General features: G+C 37.0%; 1 protein-coding gene across 7 annotated transcripts in view; it reads right to left on the bottom strand.

Annotated features, from left to right (window-relative positions):
• Positions 1-1046: 1046 nt before the first annotated feature.
• LOC107497750 (X-linked inhibitor of apoptosis) overlaps positions 1047-14735 on the bottom strand; it is a 35325-nt gene continuing 21636 nt past the window's right edge. For 6 of the 7 annotated variants that reach the window (XM_016119945.2, XM_036226477.1, XM_036226480.1 and 3 more), the window contains 2 exons: positions 11256-11456; positions 1047-5322 (listed from right to left, as the gene is read on the bottom strand). In XM_016119945.2, coding sequence (XP_015975431.2) covers positions 5129-5322; positions 11256-11456 — 395 coding nt within the window. In that variant the 3' untranslated portion in view covers positions 1047-5128. The remainder of the gene's footprint in view (positions 5323-11255; positions 11457-14735) is intronic. The other variant, XM_036226478.1, reaches the window with a different exon arrangement.

Here is a 14735-nt window from a genome sequence, read left to right as displayed (position 1 = left end):
AGGTCCATCCATATCATTGCAAATAGTAAGATTTCATTTTGGATGGTGGCTGAGTAATATTCCATTGTACATATATACTGTAACCTCTTTGATTTTAATTCTTTAGATGTCCATTGAAATTTAGCAAAAATAATAGTGCTAAAGACTCACACATTGATGTAAAAAAATGTTCTAGTCTGGTATAGGTACATAATTACAGGAGAAAGGATATGATGCCTAGGATTTGTTCTAGAATATGCCAACAAAAATTAAAAGGGAGGGGAAATCCCAGATGAAACAAGATTGACAAAATATTTGTTGAACCTAAATGAGTACCATAAAGTTCATTATATTTTCCTACTTTTGTATGAACTTGAAAATTTCTGAAAGCTTTCAAAATTCACATCTTCATCAATATTCACAGACGTGTAACTGACACGTAAGAAACGTGGACTGCATTTAAAACAAGGTTCTTGGTATATCTCAGATAACAGTGATAACATAGTCAAGGATTTGAGTCATTATAATAGATTAGGCCTGAAATACAATTCTTGATTTAAGAATCTCCATTGTGGCCAGGAAGGGGTAGGGAAAAGAGCCACTTGAAATATCTAATTCTAAACTCTGCCTTTAAGGATTCTTTATTCCTATCCCTCTTTATCCCATCAGATTGCTTGCAGCTTCTGAAACATTCTGGGCCTGCTGCCTCTACAGACTGACAAAAATCCTTTTCTACTTACTGCCTGCCTGCCTCAAAAGGGGTAGTGGCTTTTAAGTCCCTTGCTTTTTGAAGCTTCGTTGTGGTGACTATACTATCACTTGGGACAACCAGGCCATATTTGTGGGGAGGAGAATGTTATTATGGTTCATATTTTTATACTTTTGAAAACCAACTTTTCATGCACTTATAGAATTACATAAATTAATATGAAAAGACTTTTAATGATGATTTGACGTGTACCTTAATGCCTGGCCCAACAGCATAAGATGTATTTAGAAGGTTACATTTTAGTACTTTTAAGAGGGTTTATTTTTTTTCTGCGAAAAAATATAACATATACAAAATAATATTTTAAAGAATAGTACTTTATTGAATATGTCTTATTCACAGAAAAATAAGCTTTAATCTATAACTGCCAGATTATGCAGTGGAAAGTAATTTTCTTAGTTGTCCATATTGATGGAAAGGTTTCTACTAAATGAAAAAACAAAATTATATTCACAAATAGTTATCTGAAAACATTTCACATGATTAAGTCGGTCATTCTGTCAGGTTAGAGAAAGTATAACAATAATGAAAAGATACAAAACTAACGAAAATTACATTAATGCCTTTGTTATATCAAATCAAAAATGCAAATTTGTAACTAAGTATAGACAAAATATACTTAATTTTAAAAGTTAGTGATACAGAATAAGGATGCAGTAAATGCCAAAAAATCTATACACGTATCTGCAAACTTTAGACTTCAAAATAGAATCTTACCACCAAAACATTAATGTAGTATTGTACAATCTGAAGATATATGTATTTGATTGTCCTACTGTATTAGTTATAAAGTGTAATTTAATATGTAATGAAAGTTATGATACAGAAGAAAGAATAGCTGAAAAAATAAACATTTGAGATCTCCCAGGAGAGGTAGCTTGAAGTTTTCCACCTTCAAACTATGTCCCAGTCTGGGCTGCCACTAATTAGCTATATAGCTTTAAACAAACAACTTCCCCTCTGAGCCTCAGTTGCCTCATATGTAAAATGAGGGTGATAAATTAGATACTCTCTAAGGTCACTTCTAGCTTTGACACCCTATAATTCTATTATGCTACAAATGAAATTCACATTGTGATAAGGTATATGAGTCAAACTGAAACTGACTATGAGGTGGGAATAAGCCAATTGTTTCTATTATGAAAGCTGAATTAAAGAATAACTTTTTCAAGTTTTAAGAAAGAAATTTAAATATTTTTAAGGACTTGACCTATTTATTATAATTTACATCTTAGCTATGAGAAACATCAAAAAAGATGAGGAAGAATAATTGAAAGATTACCATGTAAGTTTTAGCCCAAATTTCCAGAGTCAAGGCAAACCTGGAGGCTAACAGTGTTAGGAAGGGAATTAACATTTATAACAGGTATTTTACACACTTAGTTCTCTTTGAACTCTCATAACTGTAAGATAGGTATTATTCTCATTTCACAGATGAAGAAATGGCTACTTTTTTTTTAAAAGCAAATTTCACTAAAAAGATCTACATCTGTCAAATATTCCCTTCGGTTTTCTAATTTCTCCCATGGAAATGATATAAAAGAAATCCCACTTCTCCCACACCCCTGCCCCTTTCCCCCATATTCAACATCTGGGTAATCAGGAAATAAAATGAATTAGATCTAAAGGGCACAATACATGCGACTAATGCTGTGGTGGTAGTTTCCCATTCATAGAATTCAAAATACCAATTGTATCCACTGAAATGAAAACAAGAAAAAAAACCTACCCAAATTTAGCTATTATAACAACAAAAGATCATAATATACAGAGCCAAATCATATATACACTTACCCTACCCCATCTTAGCCCCTAACCAAAGGAAAAATAGGAAAAACAAACAACAAATCTAGCAGGAAAGGCAATACAAATTCATAAATTAAAAAACTGGAATTTACTTTACAAACACATTAAACCCATTTCGCTAACATTAACACAAAACTTTTGATCAGTACAAATAAAGATAACTATTACGAAACAAACTGACTCTTCACGCGACTAAAATGCAATAGGTAGTGACTTTGAAATATTAGAGTGCACTTTATACAGAAAAGGAAATGTCTCCATGTAGATCCTGAGAACTATTCTGAAAAGGGGAGAGGCAGAGAGTTGGATCTGGTTATATTTTTTACCTTGCAAGTGACCATTTTTTGCGCAATTAGATAGATGGGAAGGATCCAGTGCTTTTTATGGTGTAAACACAGACAAACACTGGTTAAGTCTTAAAAAATTTGAAGTTGGAGTGCTGAGTGATTTAAGACCCCAAAGCAACAGGGTTTCTAAACAATTCTGAAACTTGTTAGTCATATCAGCTTCATGCATTAAATTTCACAACTCACAAGGAGAAAAAAGTGTTGGTTAACTCTAAGCATACAAATTTTAAAAGAGTTTTAATGAACTGAGGCTCCTAGAAAAGGAAAAGTCTTATGTTAAAACAATTCAGTCCTTGGCCAACAGCTACATTGAACTAACTGCCTGTCTTAGAGCTGATGTGTCCTGGAAAACACACTTTAAAAAACTTTAACACTTTCCTCATTGTAATTTAAATTTAAATCTTATACTATACATGTAAAATTTAACTTAATGGCTATGACTAAAACAAAAGCATGACAGTCACTATTTTTTTTAATCCTAATTTAAATTTGCAATGCTTTAAATATCAAATCAGTAAACAGAAGTTAGAACATGACAATACCTTCTCTTAGAAACTGCAACGATAATTATAATTTTCAACAGTTTCACTCTCAAATTTTTCTCTCAACTCTACAACAGGTCATTGTGAGAATTTTATAATATAAAGTCTGGGTGTTCTATGAAACATTTTAAACTTCCATTTTTTATTTATATTGATTCTTAATCAAGTTTTCTCTTTAATATTAAAACACCTATTCTTTCCTTGTCAATATTTTATAATTTCCAAGAGGTTTTTAAGGATCTTGAGAGAACATTTATTTCAGAAATACCTACTACTATTACTAGTCAAGAAAACAGGTAGAGGAGAGACTTGACATTTTGTCCTATATACATCTTAATCATTGTACAGGTAAAAACTCACATGAAACTTTACATGATATGAGAATCTCAACATGGAAAGCTTTCACTATAACTACGAGCAGTGGGTACAAACATGCTTCTACTTTTATCTACATAAGCTGACAGATGTTTAAAATACTGAGTTAACAAAGATCTTTTAGTAAAGTGACTTAGGCAGGCTTAAACTAGCAAGGATTAAGGATGAATCCTTACTAATTAATTGGAAGATCTGAGACATATTTTATATTTCATTTTACAAAATCAGGAATATTTATTTTGAAACAAAAGAAGACATGGTCTACCTGTCAGAAAACTACCACTCAGAAATATTTTTCACCCACAAAGCAGGACAAACATAAAGACATTTAAATTTCACATTGGCACCAAAAAGGTTAACTGCCCTGCCTTCTTGGATTAGAAAAACTAAAGCTGAGCAATAAGTAGTTTTGCAGGCATATGAACATGCCTAAGCCTTTAAATCAGTAAAATATTTTCTAAAAACTGATTACAAAAGTAACACATACTTACAAAAAATTCAACAGAACAAAGTGAAAAAAGGAGAAAGTGAAAGGTCCCTGTAAAGTCCCTCTAGGACCCACCCACACCCCCCTTAAGAGAAACCAAATTTAACAGTTTGGTGCACATATTTCCAAATCTTTTGTTCTGTACATATATAAAATGCATACACTTTCATTTGGCTCATTCAATACACAGAGTGTTTTGCTACTTGCATTTTATACTTATTTTTGACATCTTTCCATATCAGTACATGTAGGTTAGATGGCATTCTATCATTAATTACTTTGACAATAGCAAAATCATTTTCTAAGATTAACCACCCAAGTATGTGTGTATAATTTTAAAAGAAAATCCTAAAACACAAACATCTAAAAATGATCTCTGTCTTTCTATCATTGCAGAACTGTTCTTTCCTTTTTCACACAAATTATGATTGGGAGATTAATCTCTACATTTACACAGAATGCTCCATTTGTTAAACCTATCTGAAAAGAATGAAACATTTAGTTGATTAACTCACTTAAACTTAGAAGCTAAGTCAGTGTACTACAAATATACATTGTGATCAGTTACAATAAATATGCTTCTTAGTCTAGGGTTTCAATGAGATAACAGGAAAAAAATAGGGTAGATAATATAGCTAATATTTTGAAAAATCTAGAAATTCAAGTTCTAGATTGCTAAGATTGCTAACTCTAACACCACAGTTTACATTTTCTTCTACTTGGAAGCAAATGTTAATGGAATTCAATGCTGTATTTAAAGTTGGTTCACATCACATATTCAGTCAGGGTAATAAGAATATAATACATCTACTGTAGAGTTAGATTAAGACATAAAAATTTTTTGTTTGAAAGTAATGACTGTGTAGCACATGGGACATTTATCAACTGCTTCAGAACACTGTTTACAAGTGACCAGATGTCCACAAGGAATAAACACTACAGCAATATTTCTATCCATACAGATTTTGCAAAGCTTCTCCTCTTGCAGGAGCCTTAGCTGCTCTTCAGTACTAATCTCTGCACAAAGAGAAAAAAAAAATGAGTTAACTGTAGACTTAGTTGTTTAAATTCTTCGAAACAATATGAACCCCTACTATGTGCCAGGCACTACTAATCAAATGTTGAGAGATAGGATGACTCACACATGGCATCTGCTCTTAAGTAGCTTGAATGCTAGTAGGAGGGAAGGTAAGCACAAAGTACAAAGTGGTAAGTGCTATAATAAAGTTATGTACAGAGACAAGGTGAGAGAACAAGTCCTTCTGTTCAGACTAGGTGGGGAAGCCTTCACAAACTGGCAGCAGCTGAGGGGGGTGAGGCAGAGAGTGGAGTGATATTTAAACACAGCAATTCGCCAGGCAGAGAAGCAAGGGTCAGGTAAAAAGTAGCAAATAGAAGGGGCCTGGCTTATTCTGGAAGTGGAGGGACACTTCTAAAGTGAGACAGTTAGGATCTGGTGACTGGATGTGAGGGATGAGGAAGAAAGAGGAAATCCAGTTGATTTCAGGATTTCTAGTGTGGCTGACAAGAAGATGGAATGCCAATAGGAAATATAAAAGGAGGTACAGGATTGGGATTTTCAAGATATTTTTGAGGTATTTTCAGGGCATCCATATAAAACTGTCCAGGAGGCAATTGGAGAGTCAAGTCTTGATGTCAGAAGTCAGGGCTAGAGATTTGGGTATCATCAGCATGCACTGAAGTACTTAACTCAGCCTTTTCCAAACTAAGTTTCGTAAAATGTCAAATATATCACAAAAATGTGTTTTGTGGTCTTAATATAACTATGATGATGACGACGTTAATGACAACAGCAGTTAGCAGTAATACAGCACACATTACCACTTGCTATAATAGTGTCTAACTATTCCAAATGCATTACATATTTTAATGATCTTTGTAATTATTGTATAGCAGTGGTTTCCAAATCTGGTTTCACATGAGAATCACTTGGGGGCATTGTTAACAATAAATTCCTAGGCCCCATTCACCCAATCTAAAATTTTGGAAGTTGAGAACACTGGCATTTGGGAACCATTGTTATCAAGTTCAGGGCAGTGTAATGTAGTATACGTCTCCTCTTAGAAATTCACAATACATTTCCCTATTTAACTATGGAGCTCCTTTTTCATGTTATCTTTTAACAAGTTTGGGAAATAGTGGTTTAATTTATTCAACAAATATTTAACACTTAACTAGGTTCCAGGCACTAGAGATGCAACAATAAACAAATATATAGACAGACCCCAGGCCCCCAATAGTTCATAGACAAATAAGGAATACAAGCAGACTGGAAATTATTGTACAGTGTGATGATAAAGGTAGTTACATGTTATGAAGAACACAGGAAGGGTGTGTGGATATGTGGATATGTGTTTGGACACATCAAGGGAAAGCTTCCTAGAGAAGAGTATACCTAAACTGGGTCCTAAAGGAGTAGGAGTAAACTAAGAGACGGAGAAGGCCTTGGGAGACGGAGGCAGTGGAAGAAGGGTGACCTAGACCAGTAGGCCCCAACCTTTTTGGCACCAGGGATCGGTGCTCCTATGAAAATTTAATGCCTGATGATCTGAGGTGGAGCTGAGGGATGCCAGCTCTGGAGAATGGCTGCAAATACAGATGAAGGTTTACATGCTTGCCCACAGTTTACCTCCTGCTGTGCAGCTCAGTTAAGGACTGGAACCGGTCCACATCCCAGGGGCTGGGGACCCCTGGTCTAAACAAAGAAAATGACATAAGTAGGCTCCAAGGGGAGAGAAAGAACAGAGCCTACAAGTCTACAGGCAAGGCTTGGGAATACAATTTGAAGGGGAAACAGCCTGAGATGAGGCTATAGAAGGTTAAGAGCAGCTTGACCATCTACTATTTGGCAACCCACGGAAAGGAGCCCAGGGAGACAGTGATGGATTTTCATCTGGAGAGAGATATGCTCATATTTGTGCTTCAGAAAGGTTTCCCTGGCTAGGGGTGGAGGAAATGATTATTTAATTTTTTTTTTCTTAGAAGACAACCTCCTGAGCATAATCGAAACTACAGGTTTAAACATGGAACTTATCAGAGACAAAATGATAAAGTAGTTGCCCTCAAGAAGCTTGTCTAATGGGAAGGACGAAAAAGAGAACAGTTGCAAAATAATGCTACAAGTCCCATAATAGAACTGAGTAGAGAAGAGGGAGCTCAGAACTCTGCTATGGGCACTGGGGAAAACTTCAGAGATGTGACCTCTGAGCTGAGCATTGAAGGATGAGTTCACAAGATGGATTTAGGGACCCAAGGGTGTAGTGGGGAATAAGAACAGGTTTACAGATAGGGAAAAGGCATCCGGCACAGAGGAAACAACATAAGGGATGGCATTATAAACTGACTTATGTTATATAAAAGCGTATGACCAAAAAAGTCAGGATAAACTATATATTCATGTCGTTGTCATAACTAGCAGTAATCAGCATGAATTCGCCTGACTTGGTTAAAGGAAAGCACCGTGATGACGGACGGGCTCTATGCTGCCAACCAAAAGCAGAACTTGGAGGTCATGCAGCAAAAGCAGAAAAAGGCAAATGAGAAAGCCAAGGAGGAACCCAAGTAGCTTTGTGGCTTCCTGTCCAATTCTTCTTGCCCTTTGCCTGTGTGCCTGCAGCCAGTTCAACCATGCTTGAGTTTCTTCCTGTAGTGCTCACGGGTCCCAGCACCGATGGTAATCCTTTTGCAGGGAGTGGTGCAGCCGGTCGGTCCCTTTTGTGCTTCCTCCCCCTCAGATAGCCTCTCTTCCCTTTCCCAGTGGTTTTTTTTTTCCTGTGGGGCTCACCCCAAGGTATTAATAGTAGCTTTGTAATTAAAAAGAGGAGGAAAACAATGAAGTGATGTATGCATTACTTTTGAATGTGATGCTTCAATGACTAAAAAAGTACACTGAACCAGACACCTAAAATTTATAGAGACAGAAAGCAGAATGGTGGTCGCTAGGCACTGGTAGGAGAGGAATGGGGACCTGTTGTTTAATGGGTACAGAGCTTCAGTTTTTTTAGATGAAGAGTGTTCTGGAGATTGGCTGCACAACGATGTGAATGTACTTAACACTATTTGTATACTTGAAAATGGTTAAGATGGTAAATTTTATGTTGTGCATATTTTACAAAAAAAAAAAAAAAAAGGGAACACTAGACCAGAAGTCAGGAAACCTGAATTTCACTCCCAATTACCTGAATCATCTTGGGCATCAGTGCAATTGCACTGCAGTTTTCTTACTGAAGTAATGAAAGTTATGTGATCTTTAAGGTTCCTCTTGGTTCTGATTGTTGAGATTCCATTTTAAAGACTACAATGGAATGTCATGCATACCAAACACTAATATCAACTCTACTTTTTCTACCTCATTTCAGCATTCTATATACTTACTTGAGATGGTGATGCTCTGGGCATAGTTCCCCCACCCCCCATCCCCAGACTAATAGTTTACCTCTGGTAATACTTCACTTTAGCCTCAAGAATAACTATTGGATTCTACCATCCATTCCTATGGCACCCTTTCCCTTCTACTTCCTATAAGACCCTCTTCTAGGTCAAGAGGTTTCTGGTATACTAGCAATAAAAGCAATATAGTTAGACAACTTTTTATGTTATTTGCTATTATTCTGACATTATGTTAAACCACTTCTAGAGTAAACTGATGTGATTCATTTTACTATCAGAGCAGATCCATGTGGAAAGACTGATGAGAAATGTACACGGGTTATTTGACTTGTATATTACATACAATAATATACACGTAAGGGTTAAAATAAGCACCGTGGCATACAAAGAACAGGGCTTTAATTTTTAAAAAGAAAGAAAACAGAATACTGATTTTGTACTATTTTTAGAAGACTGTTTACTGAGGCATTCTGTGTCACACAGCCACTGGGTACTGCACCTAGGATTTCTCAGTAAGCAACAATATTGGTACTTTTTCTAAAAAATTCCACCTGCTTTAATTCAATTGGACCCACCCGCTACTTTGTATAGAATCAAAAAAGTCTTAGTGCCAGTCTCTCCTCCTCAGCTTTTCTCTGGGAAGAGAAACAGGCAGCAGCCCTAGCATGAGAAGATAGCCTGTATCAATTACCTGCCTCTCAATTTAGTGAGAAAAGGTCAACTGATGAATTCCAACCCTTGCCTCTGAAAGCTGCCATTTGCTTTGGCCCTCCTCCCTACTATACCATCCTAGCTTATAGTCTCAGTGATAAGAACCCTCATTAACTCTTATTGGATAGAGAAGACACCCACAATGCATTCTGTCTCTTGTTCTCTTCCTACTGCAACCCACTATATCCTTCTGGGGCAGACAACACCTTGAGGCACAAAAAATTAACACCTTATTGTCAAACTTAAGCTTAAGTTGTGGTTAAGATGCAGGGAAAAATGACATAATCACTTGTATTTCCATTGCAGTACAAAGATGACCAAGTAAATGGTTGATTTTACCATCACCAACACAAGTGGCACTATTACAGGTATGAAATAAATGCATCTTTAGGATAAAAGTAGTACGCTTTCTGTTGAATATTTTAAATCAACTGATAGGATTTTAAGTCACTAATGTTATACTGTTTTCTGACTTAATGTAATTATCAGAATAATGTTTCAAAAGTATCTGAAATAACAAAGATCACAAGGTTCTTTCCTGTAAAAAAAATAAGTAAACTTTTACTTTCAGTTAGCACTATGTGAATTCTCATCTTTTAGGAGAGGTGGTCAAGGGCCTAAAGAACAATGATTATAATAAGGTACCCTTTTTGGTACCTTAGCCTCAAGAATAACTATTGGATTCTACCATCCATTCCTATGGCACCAGTTTGACATCTTTATATGCCTCTTCTACATTATTTTATACACTTTCTATATGATTCACAGTATTAAGATGCTATTCATTCAAGTTCTAGTCATATGACCCCTTTATATGAAAAGTTGCAGAATACACTATGTCTAAAGTTTCAACTATAAAAAACTCATTCTACACATAATGATAAAAGTTAGCTTTTGTTGTTCTTTATCTAAGAACATAAATTCACATTTTTGAAATGAATGGATCGGTGGATCCTACTTGGATCCTGATTAGAATGAATCAACTGTAGAAACATTTTTAGACAATGGGATAAATGAAAACCAACTGAGTTTCAGATGACATCATGGAATTACTGTTAACTTCATTAAGTGTGATAATAGTATGTAATAGACTAAATATCCAAGCCTTTCCAAAATTCATAAGCTGAAGCCCTAACATCCAATGTGATGGGACGTGGAGATAGGGCCTTTGCTATATAATTCAGTTTAGATGAGATCATGAGGGTGGGACTACATGATGGGATCAGTGTCCTTAAAATAAAAGAGAGAAAAAGAAACCAGAGTGCTCTCTTTCGGCAATGTGAGGACACAGAGAGAAGGCAGCCTTTTGCAAGTCTGGAAGAAGTCCTGATCAGGAACCAAATCTGCCTGCACCTCTATCTTGGACTTCCCAGCCTCCAGAACTATGAGAATTAAATGCCTGTTGTTTAAGACACCCTGTCTATATTACTGTTCTATCAGTCCGAGTAGACTAATGCACTAGGTGAAGGTTAGGTTAAAAAGTCCTTATCTGTTATTTATTGAAGAGCCTGTAGGTAAATGATATATAGGATATCTGGGATTTACTTTGAAATATTATAGCAAAAAAAAAGTTTGGGAGAGAAATGAAACAAGACTGGAAAAGTGTTAATAATCACCGAGGCTGGTTGATGGGTATGCTGAGGTTCATTATACTGTTCTCTTCACTTTTGAGGATATGTGACATTTTTCATAATACAAAGTTACAAAAGTGTTTATTCTAAGGAGGATATGAGAGGAGGGAAATGAATGGGCCACAAAGTCAGGTAAGATACTATCCATAATGAAATGCTGTTGGGTGTCCTTTGCTTTTTAAAACCAGCCAGGCATACCTTTCTGCAATGAAGTCTGACTTGATTCATCTTGTATATTGTCTTTCTGAGCACTCACTAAATCTGCAACCAGAATCTCGAGTGATTTATAGTTGCTCCCAGATGTCTGAATTTTTTCCTCCATTATTTTCTTAATGTCTCTGAAACTGAACCCCATTCGTATAGCTTCATGTACCATAGGATTTTGGAAGATAGTATCATCTAAAACGAAAATTAGTAATGAAAAAGAACAGAGTTAAAAAAAATTATTTTTATTAACAGAACTCAACACAAAGTATAAAGAAAAATTTAAGCAGCAAGCAAAAAACCCAGCAAATTAAAGGTGCTTTGAAAGAAGATTTACAAATATTTAGGCACTTTCAGAATTTTACAATAATTGAAAATGCAGTATTTTGTAGCACTACATATTGAGATTAGGTGCTTTAAAGATTGTGATAAAACGGTACAAGACAAGAAGAAGGTTAAGTGCTTTGAAAATCTGAATACTTTTCCAATCAGATGTATTCATTAACAACTAACCTAAGGTACTTAAAGAGTGGATGTCTTATGTTCTAAGAGACTGTGGTCAAGATGGTAGAGTAGGTAAACTATGTGCTTACCTCCTCCATGACCACCTGAAGATTACAAACTAAACTACAGAACAACTATCATTAAGAATCGCCTGAAGTGTAGTGGAACAGAAGCCCTATAACTAAGGATATGCAGAAAAAGCGACGTGGAGACTGGCAGGAGGGGCAGAGATGCAGAAAGGGCCAGTCATACACCCACGTGTGGTGTTTAAAAAGCAGGAGGGATTTCTTTTAGCTGCAGAGGTGCCCCGAGAAGTGAGAGGTCCTAGCGCCACATCAGGCTCCCCAGCCCAGAGTTCCACTGCCAAAAAGAGAAGGCAACACAACTTCTGGGTGTGAAAACCAGAGAAAACTGTAAGAAAAAGGACCACTGTAGTCCCAGGTGATCCTGTTAAAGTGCCCACTAAGTCACTTGCTCTGAGCTCTAGTGCTGGAAAAGCAGCTTGAAAGGCACCAGTGACATGCGGGGAGGAACTAAATTATTTGACTACAGGTCAAGGGCTGCAGGGGCAGTTTTCTCGCAGACAAAAATGCTGGCAAAAGCCACTGTTCCTTTGTTGAGCCCTCCCCCACCCAGCCTGCAGACACAGGCAGGTGCCATATTTGAGTCTCCATCAACCTGGCTAACATGGTTCCCCTTGCCCTGGTGATTTCCTGAGACCTCGCCCTACCCAACTTGTGGGCCCACCCAACCTGCTTCCAGTGGCTTTTCCACACAAATGGCCTGTCTTGGCTTATGCTATGGACTTTCCTAAAATCTCTAAAAGGTTCACAAACCCTAAACATGCAGCATCTGGCCTCGGCGTGCCCCATACCTCTTGCTATAAGCAGCCCCAACCCTGGCACTAGTAACAGCTGGCCTCGGTTTTCAGCTTAGTTTCTCTCAGGCACTTCCAAGCCCAACACAAGTGGCAACCATCTGCAGATCACTTTGTAGCTCATACAAAGTGGCTCCTGACAAAGCACAGGCAGCCCCTGACCTTGGCTTGCACCTGAATCCCTCCGAGAGGCCCCAAACCAACACACCTGGTAGCCAGCTTCAGACCACAGAAGAGCATCACCCAACCACTTCCACAAACAGCACACCCAAAGGGCAGACTGGGCAGGCACCAGAGCCCTGCTAAAGCGAATCCTGCTCTGTAGGGTCAGCCCCTGAACAACAACACATCCACTGTAGTCATGGCCAGTTCTCACAACTAATCAGCCTGAGGGTCAATTCCTCCCACTGACACGCCAACAGCAATCAAGGTTCAACTACAAGAGGGCACACACAACCCACACAGGGGACAGCCTGGAGCACCTGGCCCAGGTGACCAGGGAAGACTGCACCACTGGGCCCCACAGGACACATACTACATAAAGCTACTCTACCAAGACTAGGAGACATAGCAACTCTACCTAATTCATAGAAACAAACACAGAGGGGCAACCAATAGGGGAGACAAAGAAACATGTCCCAAATGAAAGAACAAAACAAAGCTCCAAAAAATTAACTAAACAAAATGGAGACAAGCAATGTACAAGATGCAGAGTTCAAAACACTGTTATATGGATGCTCAATGATCTCCACGAAGAGATAGGAAACATAAAAATGTAGATCGAAAACAAAAAAAAAAGCCAGTCAGAAATGAAGTTTATAATAACTGAAATGAAGAATACATTAGAGGGAATCAACAGATTAACTGAAGTGATTTGGAAGATAAGGTAACAGAAAACAAAACAGCAAAAAGAAAAGAACCCAAAACTATGAGGTAGTTTAAGAGGCTTCTGGGACAACATCAAGCACACCAACATTCACAGCATAGGTTACCAGAAAGAGAAGAGAGAAAGCAAGAAATCAAGAACCTAGTTGAAGTAATAATGATGAAAAACTTCCTTAACCTGGTGAAGGAAATAGACATACAAGCCCAAGAAGCATAGAGAGTCCCAAACAAGATAACTCAAAGAGGCCAAATCAAGACACACCATAATTAACACGCAAACGGTTGAAGACAAAGAGAGAATCTTAAAAGCAGCAAGAGAAAAGCAGTTACCTGCAAGGGAGCTCCCATAAGACTGTCAGTTGATTTCTCAACAGAAATTTTTCAGATTGGCCTGAAATATTCAAAGTGATGAAAAGCAAAAACCTACAAGCAAGATTACCCAGCAAACCTATCATTTAGAATCGAAGAACAGAGAAAGAACTTTCCAGACAAGAAAAAGCTAAAGGAGTTCATCACCACCAAACCAGTATTATACAAAATGAGAGACTTATTTAAGGAAAAAAAAAAAAGTCAAAAATATGAAAAAGCAAATGACAGTAATTACACATCTATCAATAAGTAGTTTAAATGTAAATATTAAATGCTCTAATCAAATTTTATAGGGAAGGTCTTTGCATATGTGTTTACAAGAGACTCACTTCTGATTGAAAGACATGCAGTCAGAAAGTAAAAGGATGGAAAAGATATCTCATGCAAATGGAAAGGAAAAAAAAAAGCTGGGTTAGCTATACTTATACCAGACAAAACACACTTTAAAACAAAGGCTATAAGAGACAAAGAAGGACATTTCATAATGATAAAGGGATCAATCCAACAAGGATATAACCACTGTAAACATTTGTGCATCCAACGCGAGAGCACCTAAATATGTAAATCGAATATTGATGGATGAAAAGGGAGAGATCAATAGTAATATAGTCTTAGCAGGGGACTTTTAACACCCCATTGACATCAAGGGATAGATCTTCTGGACAGAAAATCTATAAGGAAACAGTGGCCTTAAATGACACAATGACAAGGATTGAACTGATATCTTTGGAGTGTTTCACCCTAAAGCAGCAGAATACACATTCTCTTCAAGTGCAAATGGAACAAAAAGTTTTCCAGGATATCATATGTTAGGTCACAAAACAAGTCTCAATAAATTT

Source organism: Rousettus aegyptiacus, unplaced genomic scaffold (assembly GCF_014176215.1).
Source record: "Rousettus aegyptiacus isolate mRouAeg1 unplaced genomic scaffold, mRouAeg1.p scaffold_m13_p_9, whole genome shotgun sequence".
Classification (NCBI taxonomy): domain Eukaryota; kingdom Metazoa; phylum Chordata; class Mammalia; order Chiroptera; family Pteropodidae; genus Rousettus; species Rousettus aegyptiacus.
Note: the sequence above shows the minus strand (reverse complement) of the source record. Positions and strands in the feature narration are given on the sequence as shown.